The 16,543-nt window shown below is 40.5% G+C and overlaps 1 protein-coding gene across 3 annotated transcripts in view; it reads right to left on the bottom strand.

The window, feature by feature from the left end:
* SLC26A4 (solute carrier family 26 member 4) overlaps positions 1–16,543 on the bottom strand; it is a 53,813-nt gene that overhangs the window by 12,007 nt on the left and 25,263 nt on the right. For all 3 annotated transcript variants that reach the window (XM_021936156.2, XM_009203654.4, XM_021936157.2), the window contains 9 exons: positions 14,449–14,596; positions 13,418–13,531; positions 9,247–9,324; positions 9,011–9,106; positions 7,680–7,786; positions 5,610–5,679; positions 3,481–3,573; positions 2,441–2,536; positions 1,582–1,812 (listed from right to left, as the gene is read on the bottom strand). In XM_021936156.2, the coding sequence (XP_021791848.1) occupies positions 1,582–1,812; positions 2,441–2,536; positions 3,481–3,573; positions 5,610–5,679; positions 7,680–7,786; positions 9,011–9,106; positions 9,247–9,324; positions 13,418–13,531; positions 14,449–14,596 (1,033 nt within the window). The remainder of the gene's footprint in view (positions 1–1,581; positions 1,813–2,440; positions 2,537–3,480; positions 3,574–5,609; positions 5,680–7,679; positions 7,787–9,010; positions 9,107–9,246; positions 9,325–13,417; positions 13,532–14,448; positions 14,597–16,543) is intronic.

The raw sequence follows: 16,543 nt of genomic DNA on the forward strand, positions 1-16,543 counted from the left end.
ATTCTGGCATTAAATATGTTAAGACTCTCCCCAAAAGTAATTCATTAAACTCTCTGGCCAATACAATCTACAATGGATCTCAGCCAATGCTTAGAGTGAAATGTACAACAAAGAACAAGAGTGTTTTCAAATGAGCTAATAACAAAATCTGCTAAGAGAACTAGAACAGAATCTGTCAGCATATTCTCATACTCTTTTGCCAAGCACAATCACTTCTCTACCTTACCTACCTAGTACACACATCCTGGAATCATTTCCTCCCCTTACAGAGGTAGCAAAGAAGCCCTAGCTAAGCTGAACCTCAGTTAGGAGTCAGCTTCATATTATTACATCTGATTGTTGGTGTCTTGACCTGCTTACTTTTCTGCCTGACCCTCTTGATACCTACCTGAAGCTTCACCTAAACTTGATGCTTCAGGTGATGTTCTATTCATCTTCCTTGGAGTACTTACTACAGTTGTTATTTAGAAGATGACTTAATGTTTGCCTTCTCCTCCAGACTGCTAAGTCCCACGTAGGTAGAAACTGTGTCTACTTCATCACTAGTCTCTTGTGCCTGGCAGAGTGCTTAGCACACAGTAGGCATTTCACATCTATTTGTTGAAAGAATTAATGATCTTCAGCTTGCATAACTGGTTTCTGATATCATTATTGTTTCTATCCTGCATACTTCTCAACTCTTGCTTTGACTTTCTAGATGCCTGACCTGCTTGCTTCCTACTCTAACCTCTTAATAATGCCTGGTTTTTCCAGTCCTACCATACACCTGGTATTCCTTATCCTGTTGCTGTTAACATAACAAATAGAAATGTAATACTTAACAAACTTTTGCCATTTTTTCTTCTTTTCATATTCCATGTGCTGTACATTCTCAGAAAGATAAAACATAATAAATGTGAATTAATTTGCTGGGGAGTATCTTTGAATCAGCTATATATATATATATATATTTATATATATATATATATATATATATTTTTTTTTTTTTTGAAACGAGTCTCACTGTCGCCTAGGCTGGAGTGCAGTGGCACAATCTTAGTTGCAACCTCTGCCTCCCGGGTTCAAGCGATTCTCCTGCCACAGCCTCCTAGCAGCTGGGACTTTGTATTTTTGGTAGAGACGGGGTTTCACCATATTGGCCAGGCTGGTCTCGAACTCCTGACTTCATGATCAACCTGCCTCAGCCTCCCGAAGTGCTAGGTTACAGGCGTGAGCCACCACGCCCTGCCTGAATTAGATACTCTTCTAAACACCTTATATCTATTAGCGTATTTAATCCTTGTAACAATTTATGAAGGTAGATACCATCATTACCTCCATATTACAGATGAAGAAACTGAGATATAGACAGATTAAGCAACTTGCCCAGGGTCGTACTGCTAGTAAGTGGTGAAGCCAGTATCTACCCCAGGTAGTCTGGTTCCAGAGGCTATGCTTTAAAATATTACACTTTTTTACAAAAGCATTCACCTAGAAAAACTACAAAGCCCATGTATTTGCCCTGTTGCAATACTGGACAACCCACATCATTTTACTATTGCCAAAGCTCCGAATGTATAATTCAGGAAACCAGAACCTTACCACCCTCAGTGACCTCACTCCAACAACGTCCAGGAAAGATATAGCTCCACAGTCAAGCACGAGGCTATGGATGGGCACTTTGGGAACGTTCACTTTGACTGGAAGCTCAGAGTTCCAATCCACTTGAATCTCTATTTCTTTGGTTGGGGTATCAAGTTCCTCCGGATCTTCAATATCTTCATCAGGCTCAAAAGCATTATTTGTTGAACCAGCATCACTTATGATGCCATTCTAAACAAAGAAAACACTGTCAACTTAATTGTGAAAGATTTGAAATGTCTTTCAACCATTCATATCAAATTATACAAAACTCCTACACACTGTTCTTTGGTAAGCAAAACATCAAGGAGATGAATTCTTAAGGATGAGTTTTACCTCAGCCCAAACTTTGATGTTGTCTAGGAAGAAAACTGGGAGAACAGAGGAGCCAAGAAACTTGTTTTCTGGAAGATTGTGGAACTTTGCCAAGAAATACACTGGCCAGAGAGTCTGAGTAAAAGTTAATAGCTCCAAAAGTCTATGGACTTACTGCCTTCTCTGGTGGGTAGTTTTCTGGCATTGAATTTGCACTTATTTTGTTCCTTTCAGTAAAAATAAAGTATAAAAAATAATGCAGACGTTCTTCATGGTGGGGGAAAAAAATCGCATCCTGTGTTTCCAGGCAGCGCTGCTGATTTTATTTCATTCCCTTCCACTCCCTCTTGCCTATAAGAATAGCTCAGTTGTTCTTTGACACGTACATGTCATTTGTTCGTTCACATCTGGATACTAAAGGGGATAGATTTAATTTTAGACCATCTAACTGCTCTCATCAGGGAAAGGAAAGAATTTAAGGGGGAAAAGAAAGATGTTGTCTCACCTTTGTTGCTCTTAATTGTCCATTTTTTATGAGTTTCTGTATTTTCCTCAGTGCTTTCAGCCTCTTATTATATACTCTAATGGCATCAAATCCAACCTTTGGAAATAAATGTCAAGTTACTTAAAATGCCTGGCACCTAAAGCTTGTTAATGGCCACTGTTATCTGTTATCTGGAAAGGCTATTTCTCAAAGGGTATAATTCCTTGAGATATCCTGCCAAAACAGAAATTGTAAGGTCTGGTGGAGTAGATCTCTGTCTACTCCCAGGCTACCCTACTCCTACCCAGAAACTCAGGGAAGACAGTAGTATATTAAAGGCACCAAGACAGTAAAAGACAAAACAGGAAAAAAGAAAAAAAAAAAAAAAAACCACCAAATACCCTATTTAGCTTTAAGTCTGGGTTTTCCAAATTCCCTTGGTATCACAGAGCCCTTTTGTTATTGCAAAATCTGTGAACATTCCTCTGAATCAGTTTGCCCTGGAACTCACTTAGAAAAACACTGATTTAGAGGCAAACTCCAAGTTCAAAGCATAGCATGGCATTCAGTACCAGAATTTTCTACTTATTTATTCCAATAGTATTTTTTACTTTTTGCTGCAACTGGGCAACCCTACCTCTGATATCTGTTTCCACTGTCTCTCAGCTCACATAGTTCTCAAACAATTGACATGATCTCTTTCCTTCTGCCAACTGCTGCACAAAGCCTGTTAGTCCAACTAACCTGGATCTCTTCCTTCCATGAACTCTCAACTGTCTATACTACTTATTTGGAACTTACTCAAATTCTGCCTAGAAACATCTCTAATGTTTTTGTCTGGCATAGTTATTACTACCTGGATTTTAACATATGTATTTTTTAATCCTCAAATAGACTCTACATTATTTGAAGGCAAGGATGTTATATTTTAATTCTTATTGCCCCACACAAAGGCAAGAGGGTCTAGGGCCTATTCCTGGTTGGAGCCCTATAAATACTTGTAGAATGAATGAAGTCTCAAAAGAGGTTAGAAAACAAATTTCTAGTGATAAAATACTTACTGTGGACTTGATACATTTTTTAAAACCATCAACATTGCCATAGAAAATAGGACTGGAAAATCTAAGAATCTTCACTCCTTGAGGTTCTTCAATCTGGCATTAAAAGAAATTGTCTGGGGTTAAATAATTTCAAGCCTCAAGTATTTAATTACATTTCTGGCTATTTAGCAAGGAGCCAGGTCACAGTTGCTCAGAGGAGCTGGGTAGCAGCACTCAACTTTTCTCTTTCTTTCTTTCTTTCTTTCTTTCTTTCTTTCTTTCTTTCTTTCTTTCTTTCTTTCTTGTTTGTTTGTTTTTGAGATGGAGTTTTGCTTTGTTGCCCAGGCTGATGTACAGTGGCACAATCTCGGCTCACTGCAACCTCCACCTCCTGGGTTCAAGTGATTCTCCTGCCTCAGCCTCCTGAGTAGTTGGGATTACAGGTGCTGCCACCACGCCCCCCTAATTTTTCCATTTTTAGTAGAGACAGAGTTTCACCACATTGGCCAGGCTGGTCTCAAACTCCTGACCTCAAGTGATTTGCCCGCCTCAGCCTCCCAAAGTGCTGGGATTACAGGAGTGAGCCACTGTGCAAGGCCTCTTCAACTTTTCTTGAATAGGGAGGCAACCTAGGAGGCAGCAGGTTACAAAAACTTTTGGACTTCTACAGTCTCATAAAAGGTCAAAGTTAGAAAGGGCCTTAGAAAGCAATTTATTCAACCCTTTGATTTCCAGATGAAGAAACTGAGGCTTAGAACACTGCCATGATTTGCCTGAAGTTCATACCACTGACTCTCCTGATTTTGCTAACGTTCTTTAAAAGCAGCAAAGAAAAAAAAGCAAAATCAAGGGGATTTGTGGAACTGAGGCCTATGATATCATCTGCTGTTCTCACCCTGACATACAATGGCCACACCCAAAATATAACCCATGAATCATAGAATCATAGACTTTCTGGTCTTCAGGAATCAGCAATTTTAGTCTAGCAACTTCAGATGAGAAAACTGAGGTCCTGAGAGGCTGAATGACTTGGGCAAAGTCTCACCAAGATGGAGCCTAGAAGTCAGAATTCCCTAACTCAGCTTAGAGCTCCCTGCCCCAAAGCCAAAAACATCTCTAAATCATTTTAACTCTTAATGGCATTTGGCTCAACCTAACGTAAAGATCGCGGAAATAAATTAAGTAGCAGCTACTGAAATCCCAGGTTCAATGTCCAACATTTTTTTAATGTTAAGGTAAAATTAGACTACAACTTCGCAGGGTTCACATTATTATTATTATTATTTGCTAAATTTGTATTTTCTTAATTTACTTTCTCTGCTTTTTTATCTTTGTTTCCTCTAGTCATCACTAAGCAATTTTATTTGCAGCTGACACAACAATCAATGGGATGTTTAATTTCTTTGTTTTTCATTTCTTGTGTCATATATTATTTCTTCTAATTCCAGGGATAAAGCAAAGTATCAAATAATAAGGTCTTGGTCATAGAGAACTTGATAATCTCTTGTTAGAACTGAATAAAGAAAATCTTACAGAAGATAAGAATTATATAACAGATAAATACAATTTTGGATGAACGTCTAGAAATTGCCTATTATTTTTAAATTCCTCTTACAATGGTTTTATATTAAAATGACATTCAGCTGGCCAGGCGCGGTGGCTCACGCCTGTAATCCCAACACTTTGGGAGGCCAAGACCAGCAAATCACTTGAGTTCAGGAGTTTGAGACCAGCCTGGGCAACATGGTGAAACCCTGTCTCTACTAAAAATACAAAAATTAGCCAGGCATGGTGGCACCTGCCTGTAATCCCAGTCACTAGGGAGGCTGAGACAAGAGAATCACTTGAACCCAGGAGGCAGAGAGTGCAGTGAGCTGAGATCATGCTGCTGCACTACAGCCTGGGTGAAGAGACTCCATCTAAAAAGAAAAAGAAAAAAAAAAAGACATTCAGCTAGCATGGATAAAATTCATATAAGACATGGGTGTCAGAAGGTGCATTGGATCAAAAGTTTTCGTGGCACCCCCTGTGGACTAACAGACTTTCCCAATAGGTATTTCTCCCTTTGGCTACCTTGTACATAAAACAGAGCTGCTGAAATTTCAGGCTAGTAAACCCAAGTCCAGCAAATGTCTCACAAAGGTACTTACGTTTTTGTAATTCTTGGTACTTTTGTAGATATCTGTGCTAGGAATGCTTCCAAGGCCATTCCAAGAAGGACTAGAAGAAAAAATATCAAGGTCAAGATTTTTTGGAACAGCCATATTTTGGAATAAAAAGTTAAAAACAACAGCTACTAAAGAGCCCATCATTCTGGTGTTTTGGACTCTGTCTTTATTGCAGATGACATTTTCCTGTAGCTAACTCTGAAATGAACAGCTGGTGTTTGTGTGGAATCGGCAGGGGAGGGGAGAAACTGTGCCTCTCTTCTGATGGCTGAGAGAAATAATGAGCATCATACTTGCACGTGCACAACACGTTATAGGATAAGCAAAGAGCTTTCACGCATGTGAAATCTTATTTAAGCCCTGCCATAACCCTGAAAGGTCATCAGTATTATCCTGATTTTTATTGTTAAGTAAACTTCTTAGGAGAAGTAAGAAAAGGCCTGGAGGCAAAGGGCAGCAGAGTCTCTATCTTTAACCCCTTGGTCTTGCAGTGCCTGGCACTTCTTTGTGACTTAGTCATTTTTTATAGAAATAGGAGACTGGGAAGACCAGAAATAAGTCCTTCCTGTCAACCAGACTATTGATTTCCTGTTCCTGATGCAATCAGATAAATTCCGTGATTCTTCATGTGTGACTAGAGACATGCTCAATACAATTCCTGAAGAAAGAGTATCTGTTTAGTGTACTTTCAGCATTGTGCTCTCTGGATCAGCATGATAATTACTGGAAATTAAATACTGTGGAGGATACTGCTTTTTGTTGGCTAAAAGCCTAGATACCAAACTAGCAGCTAAAATGTGCCACCAGTTTTTCCTTGGCTTGCAGGGTTGTGCTGATTTTTAACTTAAAAGTTCATAAGCTAATCTCTCTCTGTAAAACCCTTCTTTTCCAACCACATCCACCCAAGAAAAAATAGATACTGAGGCGTATACAGCATGAGAGACAGCATCTTCTAAGGAGAGTTTCTGAGACGTGTCCTAGCAGCAAATTGGGCACTTTGGGAGCCTGCAAACCTTCTCGGGCCCTTGGGCAATCATTTAGGGTGCTGAGGTAGAAAACACAAGCCTTTTGGGTAGGCACCAATACACCAAGGTAGGGAAGGAGCGCAGGAAGGAGAACTGGCTGGTGGAACAGGAGAGGTGAGCTGATGCTAAGCTGAAGACACCTATCCTGATGTTTTTCCAGGTGTCTTCTTTCATGGCCCAAGCACAGGCAGAGCAGGGCCAGAAGTCTGAAAAGATGATGGACACCTTGAGGAGGGAGAGAGAGACTCTGTTCCCCTCTAGGCCCAGGAGAGCACTTAACTAATGCCTCTCTAGAATAAAAACAAAACCAACCAAAAAACCACCTACAGGCTCCTCACCTTCCCTCACAGGCTGTTTTCCATTATTTAAATCATGTCTTTGCTGCCTTCACTCTGCATATGAGCTAATTGTTTCCTTCACATAATCGTGCAGTTTATTGGTTATATGCCTTATTGGTTATACGACAGGGTTGATTGAATTTTGGCTGTCATCAGCTATTTTAAAGTCCTCCTGTTCTGGGTTATGTAACTTTTGGTTACTAGCTTTAAAAAAAGAAAATGAACTATAATATATAGCAACTGTCTTGTCCCAAGCCTGTGCCCAGCGCCTTGCATTCCTCATCTCATTTAAAGAAGTAACTACAAAGCCACCTCAGCCTTCGGCTAAACTATGTACCTTTCACTCTTACCACAACTAAATGGAGAGCACAGCAGTGGAGGACATGACTAGGCACATAGGTTCAAATCTTAGCTCTGCCACCTACTAGCTGTGTGATCTTAGGGATGCTTCTTAGCCTTTCTGAATTTCTCTTTTCTCACCTGTAGAATGAGACTAATCAAACCTATTCAGAAGCTATTTTTGAAGATTAAGTATGTCTGTAAAACACTGTGTGCTTAATGCATAGAAGCACTCAATATACAGTAACTATAATGAAAGAAAGTGGCTTCACTACATTTATCAAAATGGTATAAGAAAGCTCAGAGTGTGTTTTTCTGTTTATAGGAAATCTAGGTTTTACGTTACTCACAACTGAACTCTCAGGACCACAGTCAATAGTCCAAATACAAGGCCAGCTAGTAAACCAAGATCCAGCCCCAGAATGATGGACACTATACACGTAAACACCCAGATAACCTACGGAAAAAATAGAAATGAAAATAATTATATTAATGTATCAGGTACCATCATGTGATAACTACCTATAAAAATAAGATCAATTATCCACAAACAAATTACAGTTGTTTTTTTTTTCTTTTGAGACAGGGTCACACTCTGTTGCCCAGGCTAGAGTGCAATGTCACCATCATAGCTCACTGCAGCCTCCATCTTCTGGGCTCAAGTGATCCTCCTGCCTCACCCTCCCAAGTAGCTGGGACTACCCACAGCTACACACCACCACACCTGGCTAACTTTTAATTTTTTATTTGTAGTAGAGACAAGGTCTCACTGTGTTACTCAGGCTGGTCTCAAATTCCTGAGCTCAAGTGACCCTTCTGCCTACCAAAGTGCTGGGATTACAGGCATGAGCCACTGTGCCTGCCCAAATCACAGCTTTTTAAAAATATTGTGACTTCATTCATTTTATATTTAAGTGGCTGTAGAAACTGGGCTTCTCAATTAAGACCAACTGTCCCATTTTATTTATTTCTAACCTTTTGAATAGCTAATATATTTGCATGGTTCAGAAGGGAATTATTAAAAAGGGGAAAACTCTCCCTCACAACCCTCCCCCTTCTCCACCCATTCCCAACTTCCCTCCCTCCTTGTATCCACTTTTATTTCTGCCTGTGTCTGTGCTTTTCCCCAGCATTTCTATTCTGGTCTCTTTTTCACTTAACGATTTGTCTTGGAAAATTTTCCATATCAATATGTAGGAAGTCTTCTCATTCTTTTTATGGTTTAAATTAGAGAGGAACTCTGAAGGATTTAACTTCTGATTTTTAGTTTCTCAGAATAGTTGTGAAGGTTATGTTAGTCAGAGTTAAAGTCAGCATGGGTTTTTACATTTCGTATTTTGTTTTTACATTGTTTTATATGTTGTTTGTCCTTCTAAACTAGGGCGTTTAAACATTTTTTTTTTTTTTTCGCTTTTTGCGTTTAGAAGGCCAAAGGTATATGAATGAGCCTCATATGGGATTCTTGCCGGAAATTGACCTTCCCAGAGATACAGGATCTTCACAAAGTGCAGTTCACATGGAAGACTTCATGGCTTTGATTTATCCACAGAATTCTAATTTCTCCTCTGGAGTTCCCAAAGTCTGAGTGAGACTTAGGGGATAGGGGGAATATAGTGATATGGCAGGAAGCATGTAAGAACCAAATCTTATTTCAGATAAAAAGGGGTGGTAGGTGACTTACAGCATCAATCTTATTCTGCCTCCACAGACGAGGAATGTCACACACCTGCATAAACATCCCTTTCAGGTTGGCAATCACAACAGCTGCTAAGACCGACTGCCAAGAGAGACAGAGAAGGCTGTGTTATTCAGGGAATGGTTTTCCATGTGATGATTGTTAAATCTCCTCTTATTTATCTGGTAGCAGAGTAGTGAAGGGAAATTATGCAATCGGTATGCCGAGAAGCAGGGTTATACCTTCTGCAAGGGTTCCAGAAGCTTCCCCAGGGCAAGAATAGCGATCATCACAATCCCAGCAGAGATGATGCCAGCAACCTGGAAGACACACACCTCCCATGAAAAGGATTCGTTCTTCTCCCTTGTGTCTTCCAGCTCACTGAATGTGTGTATGAGACAGCCTGTTCACAGACACACTTCATACTTCCCTGCCTCCCCCTTCTGCTCAATACTGGAGAGAAAAGTGAGAGTTATTTGCTCAAACTACAAAACCGAACAAAAATGCTATCTATATATGCTATGGCAGAGAAGTTAAAGAAAATATGGAAGCTGATCCCGTGAAATTAAAGCCAGTTTGACAGGGATTTTATTTAGAGATAGTACACAGCTGCGGTTTCGGCGTTTATTCAGGCCAACCTTCTAGTTATTTGCCATGGCAGGAAACATGGACCAACCCCCCTTTCCCAACAACAGAGATCATTGTCATATTCTTGGGAAATAAATTCTCATGGCACATAGCTGATTCTTCTGCATTATTGAAGCTGCAGCTATAATAGCAACTCTGATAACACTTCATACTTGTAGCACATGGTCTCATTAAAGTCTCAGAGAAAATAAATTTACTCATCCTATTGCAAATTCAAAATGCCACATTGGCACATTGAGAGATGGGATTGTGTCTCCTGCTTCCTGGCACAGTTGAATGGAGGCAGGCTCAGAGCTTTGCCCCAAGGCAGCCTGAAACAGTGGCTATGGAGTGACAGGGCAATAGCAGGGGTAAAAGGAAGCTTCAGAAACTTTACCTTCGCTGGCAAAAATAGCTCTCCTAAGATCCATAAATAGGAGAGAGACTGAGGGGGTGGGGACTACTCTCTCGTTTGATTAGATGACCAATGAATTGTCTGTTGAGACAGCTGGGGCAGAGCCGAGGTGAAGATTAGAAGCTCTGAAACAAAGAAGAAAAGGAGGCAGAGAACTACAAGCAAAGCAATCAGAGGGGAAGCAACAGGGAAGATTGTGTTGAGCACAAGTACTGCCTAGTGCAAGAGGTCTGAGTTACAGGAGACAGACACAGCAAATATAAACAGAAAATTAGAAAGCATTCGCTCCACCTGGCAAATTGATCTGGAAAATTAATCTAAACATATTTAGATTATAGTTGGGTCAGCCTGAGGCAATATGATGTGTACGAGGTACTAAAAAGTGTGCTTCGTATGTCCAGCTGCCTTTTCTATGCTCTTCCTATCCCCACCCTAGATTCCCAGTTCCCTGGTGCTCTTCCCCTTCTCCTAAGCAGAGAAGCTGATATGCTCCTTCCCTCCCTTCTCTTCGCTTTCCTTCATATCCCTTCCCTTCCTCTCCCTTCTCCTTCCTTCCATTTTCTTCTTTCCTTCCTTCCCTTATTCCTCCCTTCCTTCCTTGCATGCAATTACTCAACCAGTATTTACTGAGCCACTTGGGTCTCACTGTGGATGTGGAGCTCTGTAAACTGGAGAAAGATATGGAGATTTGGGGACAAGGACCACAGTCAGCTGCCAAACTCATGTCAGGAGGGTGACCACCTACTTGCCAAGTATATGTCATAATTAGTCGCCAATGATGGGAGGCCAAGGCTAATTTTGGCCACTATATTAAAATCGATGAGTGATCAATTATTTGTACTTACTTGATAAGGCTTGTTTGTGAGAAACTCTGTAGACTTTATATCTACAAGCAGATTCAGTTACTAAAAAATTATTCTGTTAAGGGAGGGGGTAATCAGAGCTAAAGAGTGGCTTGTAATCAGAATTACTTTTCCGTGAGTCAGTAGAAGTCAGATGGGGGTGAGGGAAAGAAAAGATTCCAATGTTTAATTCTTCTACAATCTGTAGATGTGCTAAAAACAGTTCATGTCCACCAATACTCATTCTTCCATTCATTCATTCAGCAAATATATGCCAGGTGCTTCTTATGTGCCAGGCACAATATATGTATCATAGATGCTAAGATGCTATTCTTACCTAAAGGAGTGAAACAATGAGCATTTACAAGTATGTGCTAAGACTTTACATTTTCTTAGTTAATCCTCACACTATCCCTATGAGAGGGATGCAATTCTCATTTCCATTTTGTAGATGCTGAAACCAAAGTTCCAATATAAGAGAAAACACAAGAAGCCACATAAGAGAAGCCCTGCCAGTTTATTTGTCCATCAGTCCCTGGATTTCAGTTCAGGCACTTAGACTTTTAACCTCAGAATTTAGTATACATTTCAATAATTAAATATCAAGCCATTTCTTCACTCGTTTCATTCTTCAATGCTGAAATCCTGGCATCCTTCATTCCTAAATATAATACATGCCAGTATGTGGCAGGGGGTATTAGCTTACCAGAACACCATTATCCCCCAAACCCTCTGCCAAGGAGGTAACTTTACATGGGCGTTCTTACTGGGACTGCCAGCCCAGGCCTCATTTGAGCCTGGAGGTAACATCAGGAGAATGGACATCAGCAGTTTGAGATGTGCCTGCACCCGCTGAAGACCATGTGCTCTGGAGAGCTTGGCAATGCTCCGTCTCAAATGAAAGCAGCAGAAGCTCCTACTGCTGACAGCTGCAGCCTGAAATGGGCACAGCTTTGGAAATTGGCTCTGACCTCTTCCCCTTGACCACAGATCTCTGGCTATGCCTCCGGATATGAGCTGTATTATTTTACCTGCTCCCTCAGAGCTGGAAATATTTGCAACAAAAAACAAATTAAGAAAAGTTCTGAAAATAAAAATTTTTGTTGAAAAGCAGCCCCAAAACTGGAAGAGGCCAATTCTTCCAAGTCTGTCACAAGATCCATTATAAATAGGAAAGGAGCATCACATGTATATTGGGGACAATTAAAGCTCTCCCTGGGCAAGTCACTGTTAGAGTCATTCGTTTTTTCAGTTATTCTCATATATATATTTGACACAGAGTCTCGCTCTTGTCATCCAGGCTGTAGAGCAATGGCACGATCTCAGCTTACTGCAACGTCCACCTCCCGGGTTCAAGCAATTTTCCTGCCTCAGCTTCCCAAGTAACTGGGATTACAGGCATCCCCCACAACACCTGGCTAATTTTTGCATTTTTAGTAGAGAAGGGGTTTCACCATGTGGCCAGGTTAGTCTCAAACTCCTGACCTCAATGGATCCGCCCACCTCAGCCTCCCAAAGTGCTGGGATTACAAGCATGAGCCACGGTGCCCGACTTACATTTATTTTTTAAGCATCCCTGCCTTAATAAAACCCATTTGAAGACTGTGTGTGTGTGTGTGTGTGTGTGTGTGTGTGTGTGTGTGTGTGTGTGTTTATTGCACTATGTAGTTTGTTTGTTGTTCTTTGTAGTCTCAATGTACTTCTTACTCCTAAATAATAGTTCTTTTGTGTTGGGAAGATAAGGCCCTCAAGGCACAAGAGACAGAAGCACAATTCCTGAGTCTGTCCCTTGTGGCCATCTGCTTGGTGTGGTCTCTTCAATTGTGTCCTGCTGGAAAGAGTGGCCTTTGAGCATGGCTCCTGAGCTTTCTGAATGCTGAAGGAGGGATTATCCAGAGATTAACTAGGATGCTGGCTTTTTGGCCACCTTGTAAAGGCAACAACTGCAAACCACATTTAAAAGATAAGATTAAACCCACATGCAGAACTTCAAGAACATGAATCTTACTCAGGAAGAAATGCCAAAAATGTTACAACAAAAATATTCTTGGCTAGCAAGCTGTTGTTCTGTTGGACCAAGAGCCCTGGAGGAAGTTCCTGATCCTTGTAAAGGAAATGTGAATAGAGCTTTTCACTTTCCTGAAAATAGAGTAACTCCTAAAGCCAGGAAGCATTTTTACTAGGCCATCTGTCTCCCCAGGTAACAAATTAACAAAAATCAGCATCCTTCATTACTGATTCCTTGTCAGCTGTTATTGACCATGGAGAAGCAGGTAAGTGTAGCTACAAGCCCGGTGAGCACTGACACAAATAGATTTGAGAATCGCTGTATCAGAAAACCATACATGTCGTTTTGTTAAGAGATTTTAGGTGAGGGAGTGGAACAAAAGAAATAGGCCTGAGGTGAATCTGATTAGGAAGTACAAGTCTGAAAGGTGAATTGTCCTGCTAAGCTCTGTGCCAGCCTTCCTCGGTTGCCATGACTCGGCTTGTTTTCTGAGATGGATATCACAAGGCTGTTGCTCCTACCTGTGTCTTTCCTCCAGTGCTCTCCTGGACGGCCGTGCGGGACAGAGCAGTGGTGGCCACAAAACAAGAGAAGAATCCTGAGAAGATGTTGCTGATCCCAAAGGCAATGAATTCCTAAGGGAGAGACTGGATGACAACGATCCTACAAATTGAATCTTTGCAAGACCTTCGCTGAGTATTTCAGGAAGTACATTAAGAACGAAAACTCCCATGCCCACCCTGCCTGGTGGTCCAGTTTAATTTTTACCGTGATAGGTACTTGAGGTCCTTGTACGACATCAGGAGTTTGGACTCCATACCATCCAAGAGCGGTGCTCTCGATCATTTTTAAAGTTGACAAGAAATAGCATCTGATCGTTTGCTAAGCTTTTTCACTGCCTAGTGAATGGAATGTCTGCAGCTCTCACATAAGTGTTTTTCTGTGGCTGAATATTCGCTATGAAGCATATTACGACTAGCAGTGCTGTTATTCTGCTTGATTACTAACCATTTAACTGCTGTCATTGCTATACTGTATCTCCAGAAACGTATAGATACAGAACTTGCAAATTTGCAAGCAGTGTGAAATCAGCTTACCTGGCAATGTCTCACATACCTACAAAAATTGCCTGTATATATTAACTGCACAGTGAACCACCTCAATTTAAAGTGGTCACAACTATTATTAATGTTTGTTGCACTACTTTGTCACATTATAACTGCCATTAAAAATAATTGCCAAGAGGTACTGGGTTACATGAAGAATTCTCTTTCTGACCTAATATGTTCACTTTGAATGTTATTTATGACCTGACTGAATTAGCTCTTTTAAAATTAGTGTTATTTCAACTTATTTCTTAAAAAAGCAAAGTGATGCAGTGTGTCTATTCCAAAATAATTTCTAATTAGCAAACACGAGAGGAAAACCAACCCAATAAGGTCTGGTGAAAAAATCCAACCCCTTCTTTAACTGACAGCAAAAATCTTTTCCCTTTATGTTTTTTTCCTGTTTCCAGCCCTATAAAACCAGTTCAGCAAAAGGGCACCCATACCTGGTTCCCATCGATGGCGTAATCATACTTGGTGGCATATACTTTTCCTACTGACACTGCGATAGCATAAGCCACCACAGCGATGGAAAATGATGCAGCCAGCATCTCCGAGAACAGGCTCACAGGTGGAAGTGCAGGAGGCAAAAACCTAGTGAGTTTTTAAATGAAAAATGCTGTGAAGATTTGACCACTATTCTTTTTCCCCATCTCATCAAATGCTATATCCACTCAGTCACATATTAGATATGAAAGTACTTGATCCAAAAGAACAAAAAGCACTTGAAATGCATACATGGTAGTAGCAGCTTTTATAATGTTTAATCAGAAGTTGGTGTTATCTCACTGGCTGATTTCTCTGTCCTCTATTTTCGAGCCTACCCATGCTGCCTCTTCTATATCTCTCACATGAATAAATCTGCTGTTACTGATTCTTTAATATCATACAGCCCCATCCATGTCATTTCACATGTTAGTGTTTCTCCTTCCACAATTCCATCTTAAAGATCTTTGAATTTAAAAGATATTTTAGCCATAATATGAGATTTACTGTGTATGAAGAGGTATCAGGTCTGTTAAAGAAACAAAGAATGTATGATGCTAAAAGAGCTCAGTGGAAAATCTTTTTTTGAGAGCTATGACATTTAAAATCTTCTTAAGGCAAAAAAGATTAAATTAATGTAATTATCACAATGCTCCACAGTGACTAAAATATCTCAATGATTGTGGAGTCCAATGACTATTGTTTGACAAAACCAGAGCTACCCTACAAACCGTATAAAAAAAATTAACCTGCAGGTTACATCATGAGGTTGTCTCAAATATGAAAATTTGGGACATGGACCTATGTCTTGATGACTCTCCATATGGTGTAATTCCAGAGGCCCCCAGTCATGAAATGTCTCCCCGACCTACCTCACTTATGCCTAAAGCTTCTTTAATAAGGACACTACATTTTCCCGTACAATTAGAGAAGAGTGGTAAAAATAAAATAGAAATAAAGTTCTTAGAGAAAACCATAGAGAAAGTTAAACCTAGCAAGCATCCTAGGTATTGTTGAATCCACCTCTCTTGTTTTGTTGATAAAGGAACTTAGACTTGGAAACGTGAAGTGATTTGCTTGAGGTCAGTTAGTGGGTCCAGGTCTAAATGTTAGATATTAGATGATTTCCTACCTAATAAGATCTGTGTGGTTCTCTGCCCTTGCAGCCTTACTCTCCCTACCAGTGAGGTCAATTTTCAGACTCCTTTTCTCCTTATATCCCATCCTACCCCACAAGGAGACTCTGGAATGAACCCCATCTATAGACAGACAGGATGTTGGAAACCCTGATCCAACAGTTGGGTGACTCAGCATCACATCACCTGCTAGTTGGGATGTGACTTGGGACCACACTTCTCAAAACAGGCTCGTGACTTGCTCCTGAGACCCAGTCAACCCTACTTCAGGTCACTTGGACTTGTCAGAGTAACTTTCCAGTTTCACATACAGTTTAGTTTTGATAGCAGCCTAATGCACACTGCCTGCCTGGCTGCCTAGTTCTCCAAATATAACCTGATCCTTGATTATCCAGGGTTGCAAAGTGTAAAGTGCAAAGACTTAAGTCAAAGGACCAGAATCACTCTCAAATGACTTTGGGCATGTTATTTAACCCACCACGTCCCAGTTTCCTCAGCTGCCAAATGGGGACTGTATACTCTTCTCATAAGATTCAATGAGGAATCACCTGTGTAAGTAATTAGTGTCTACACATATAGTAGGTTCTCGGTATATATTGAGAGAACCTAAGTCTGTCATACTCCTGCCACTCATGTCTGCTGTCTTGCTGAACCCTAAGTGTGCCAATTATTTGCCCCAAACCAATTGAAGTCCCAAACCAATTTGCCCCCAAACCAATTGAAGTCCCGTCTGGATATCTTTTTTTTTTTTTTTTTTTTAAATTTATTTATTATTATTATACTTTAAGTTGTAGGGTACATGTGCATAACGTGCAGGTTTGTTACATATGTATACTTGTGCCATGTTGGTCTGCTGCACCCATCAACTCGTCATTTACATCAGGTATAACTCCCAATGCAATCCCTCCCCCCCCCCCCC

Source organism: Papio anubis, chromosome 4 (genome assembly GCF_008728515.1).
Source record: "Papio anubis isolate 15944 chromosome 4, Panubis1.0, whole genome shotgun sequence".
NCBI lineage: Eukaryota > Metazoa > Chordata > Mammalia > Primates > Cercopithecidae > Papio > Papio anubis.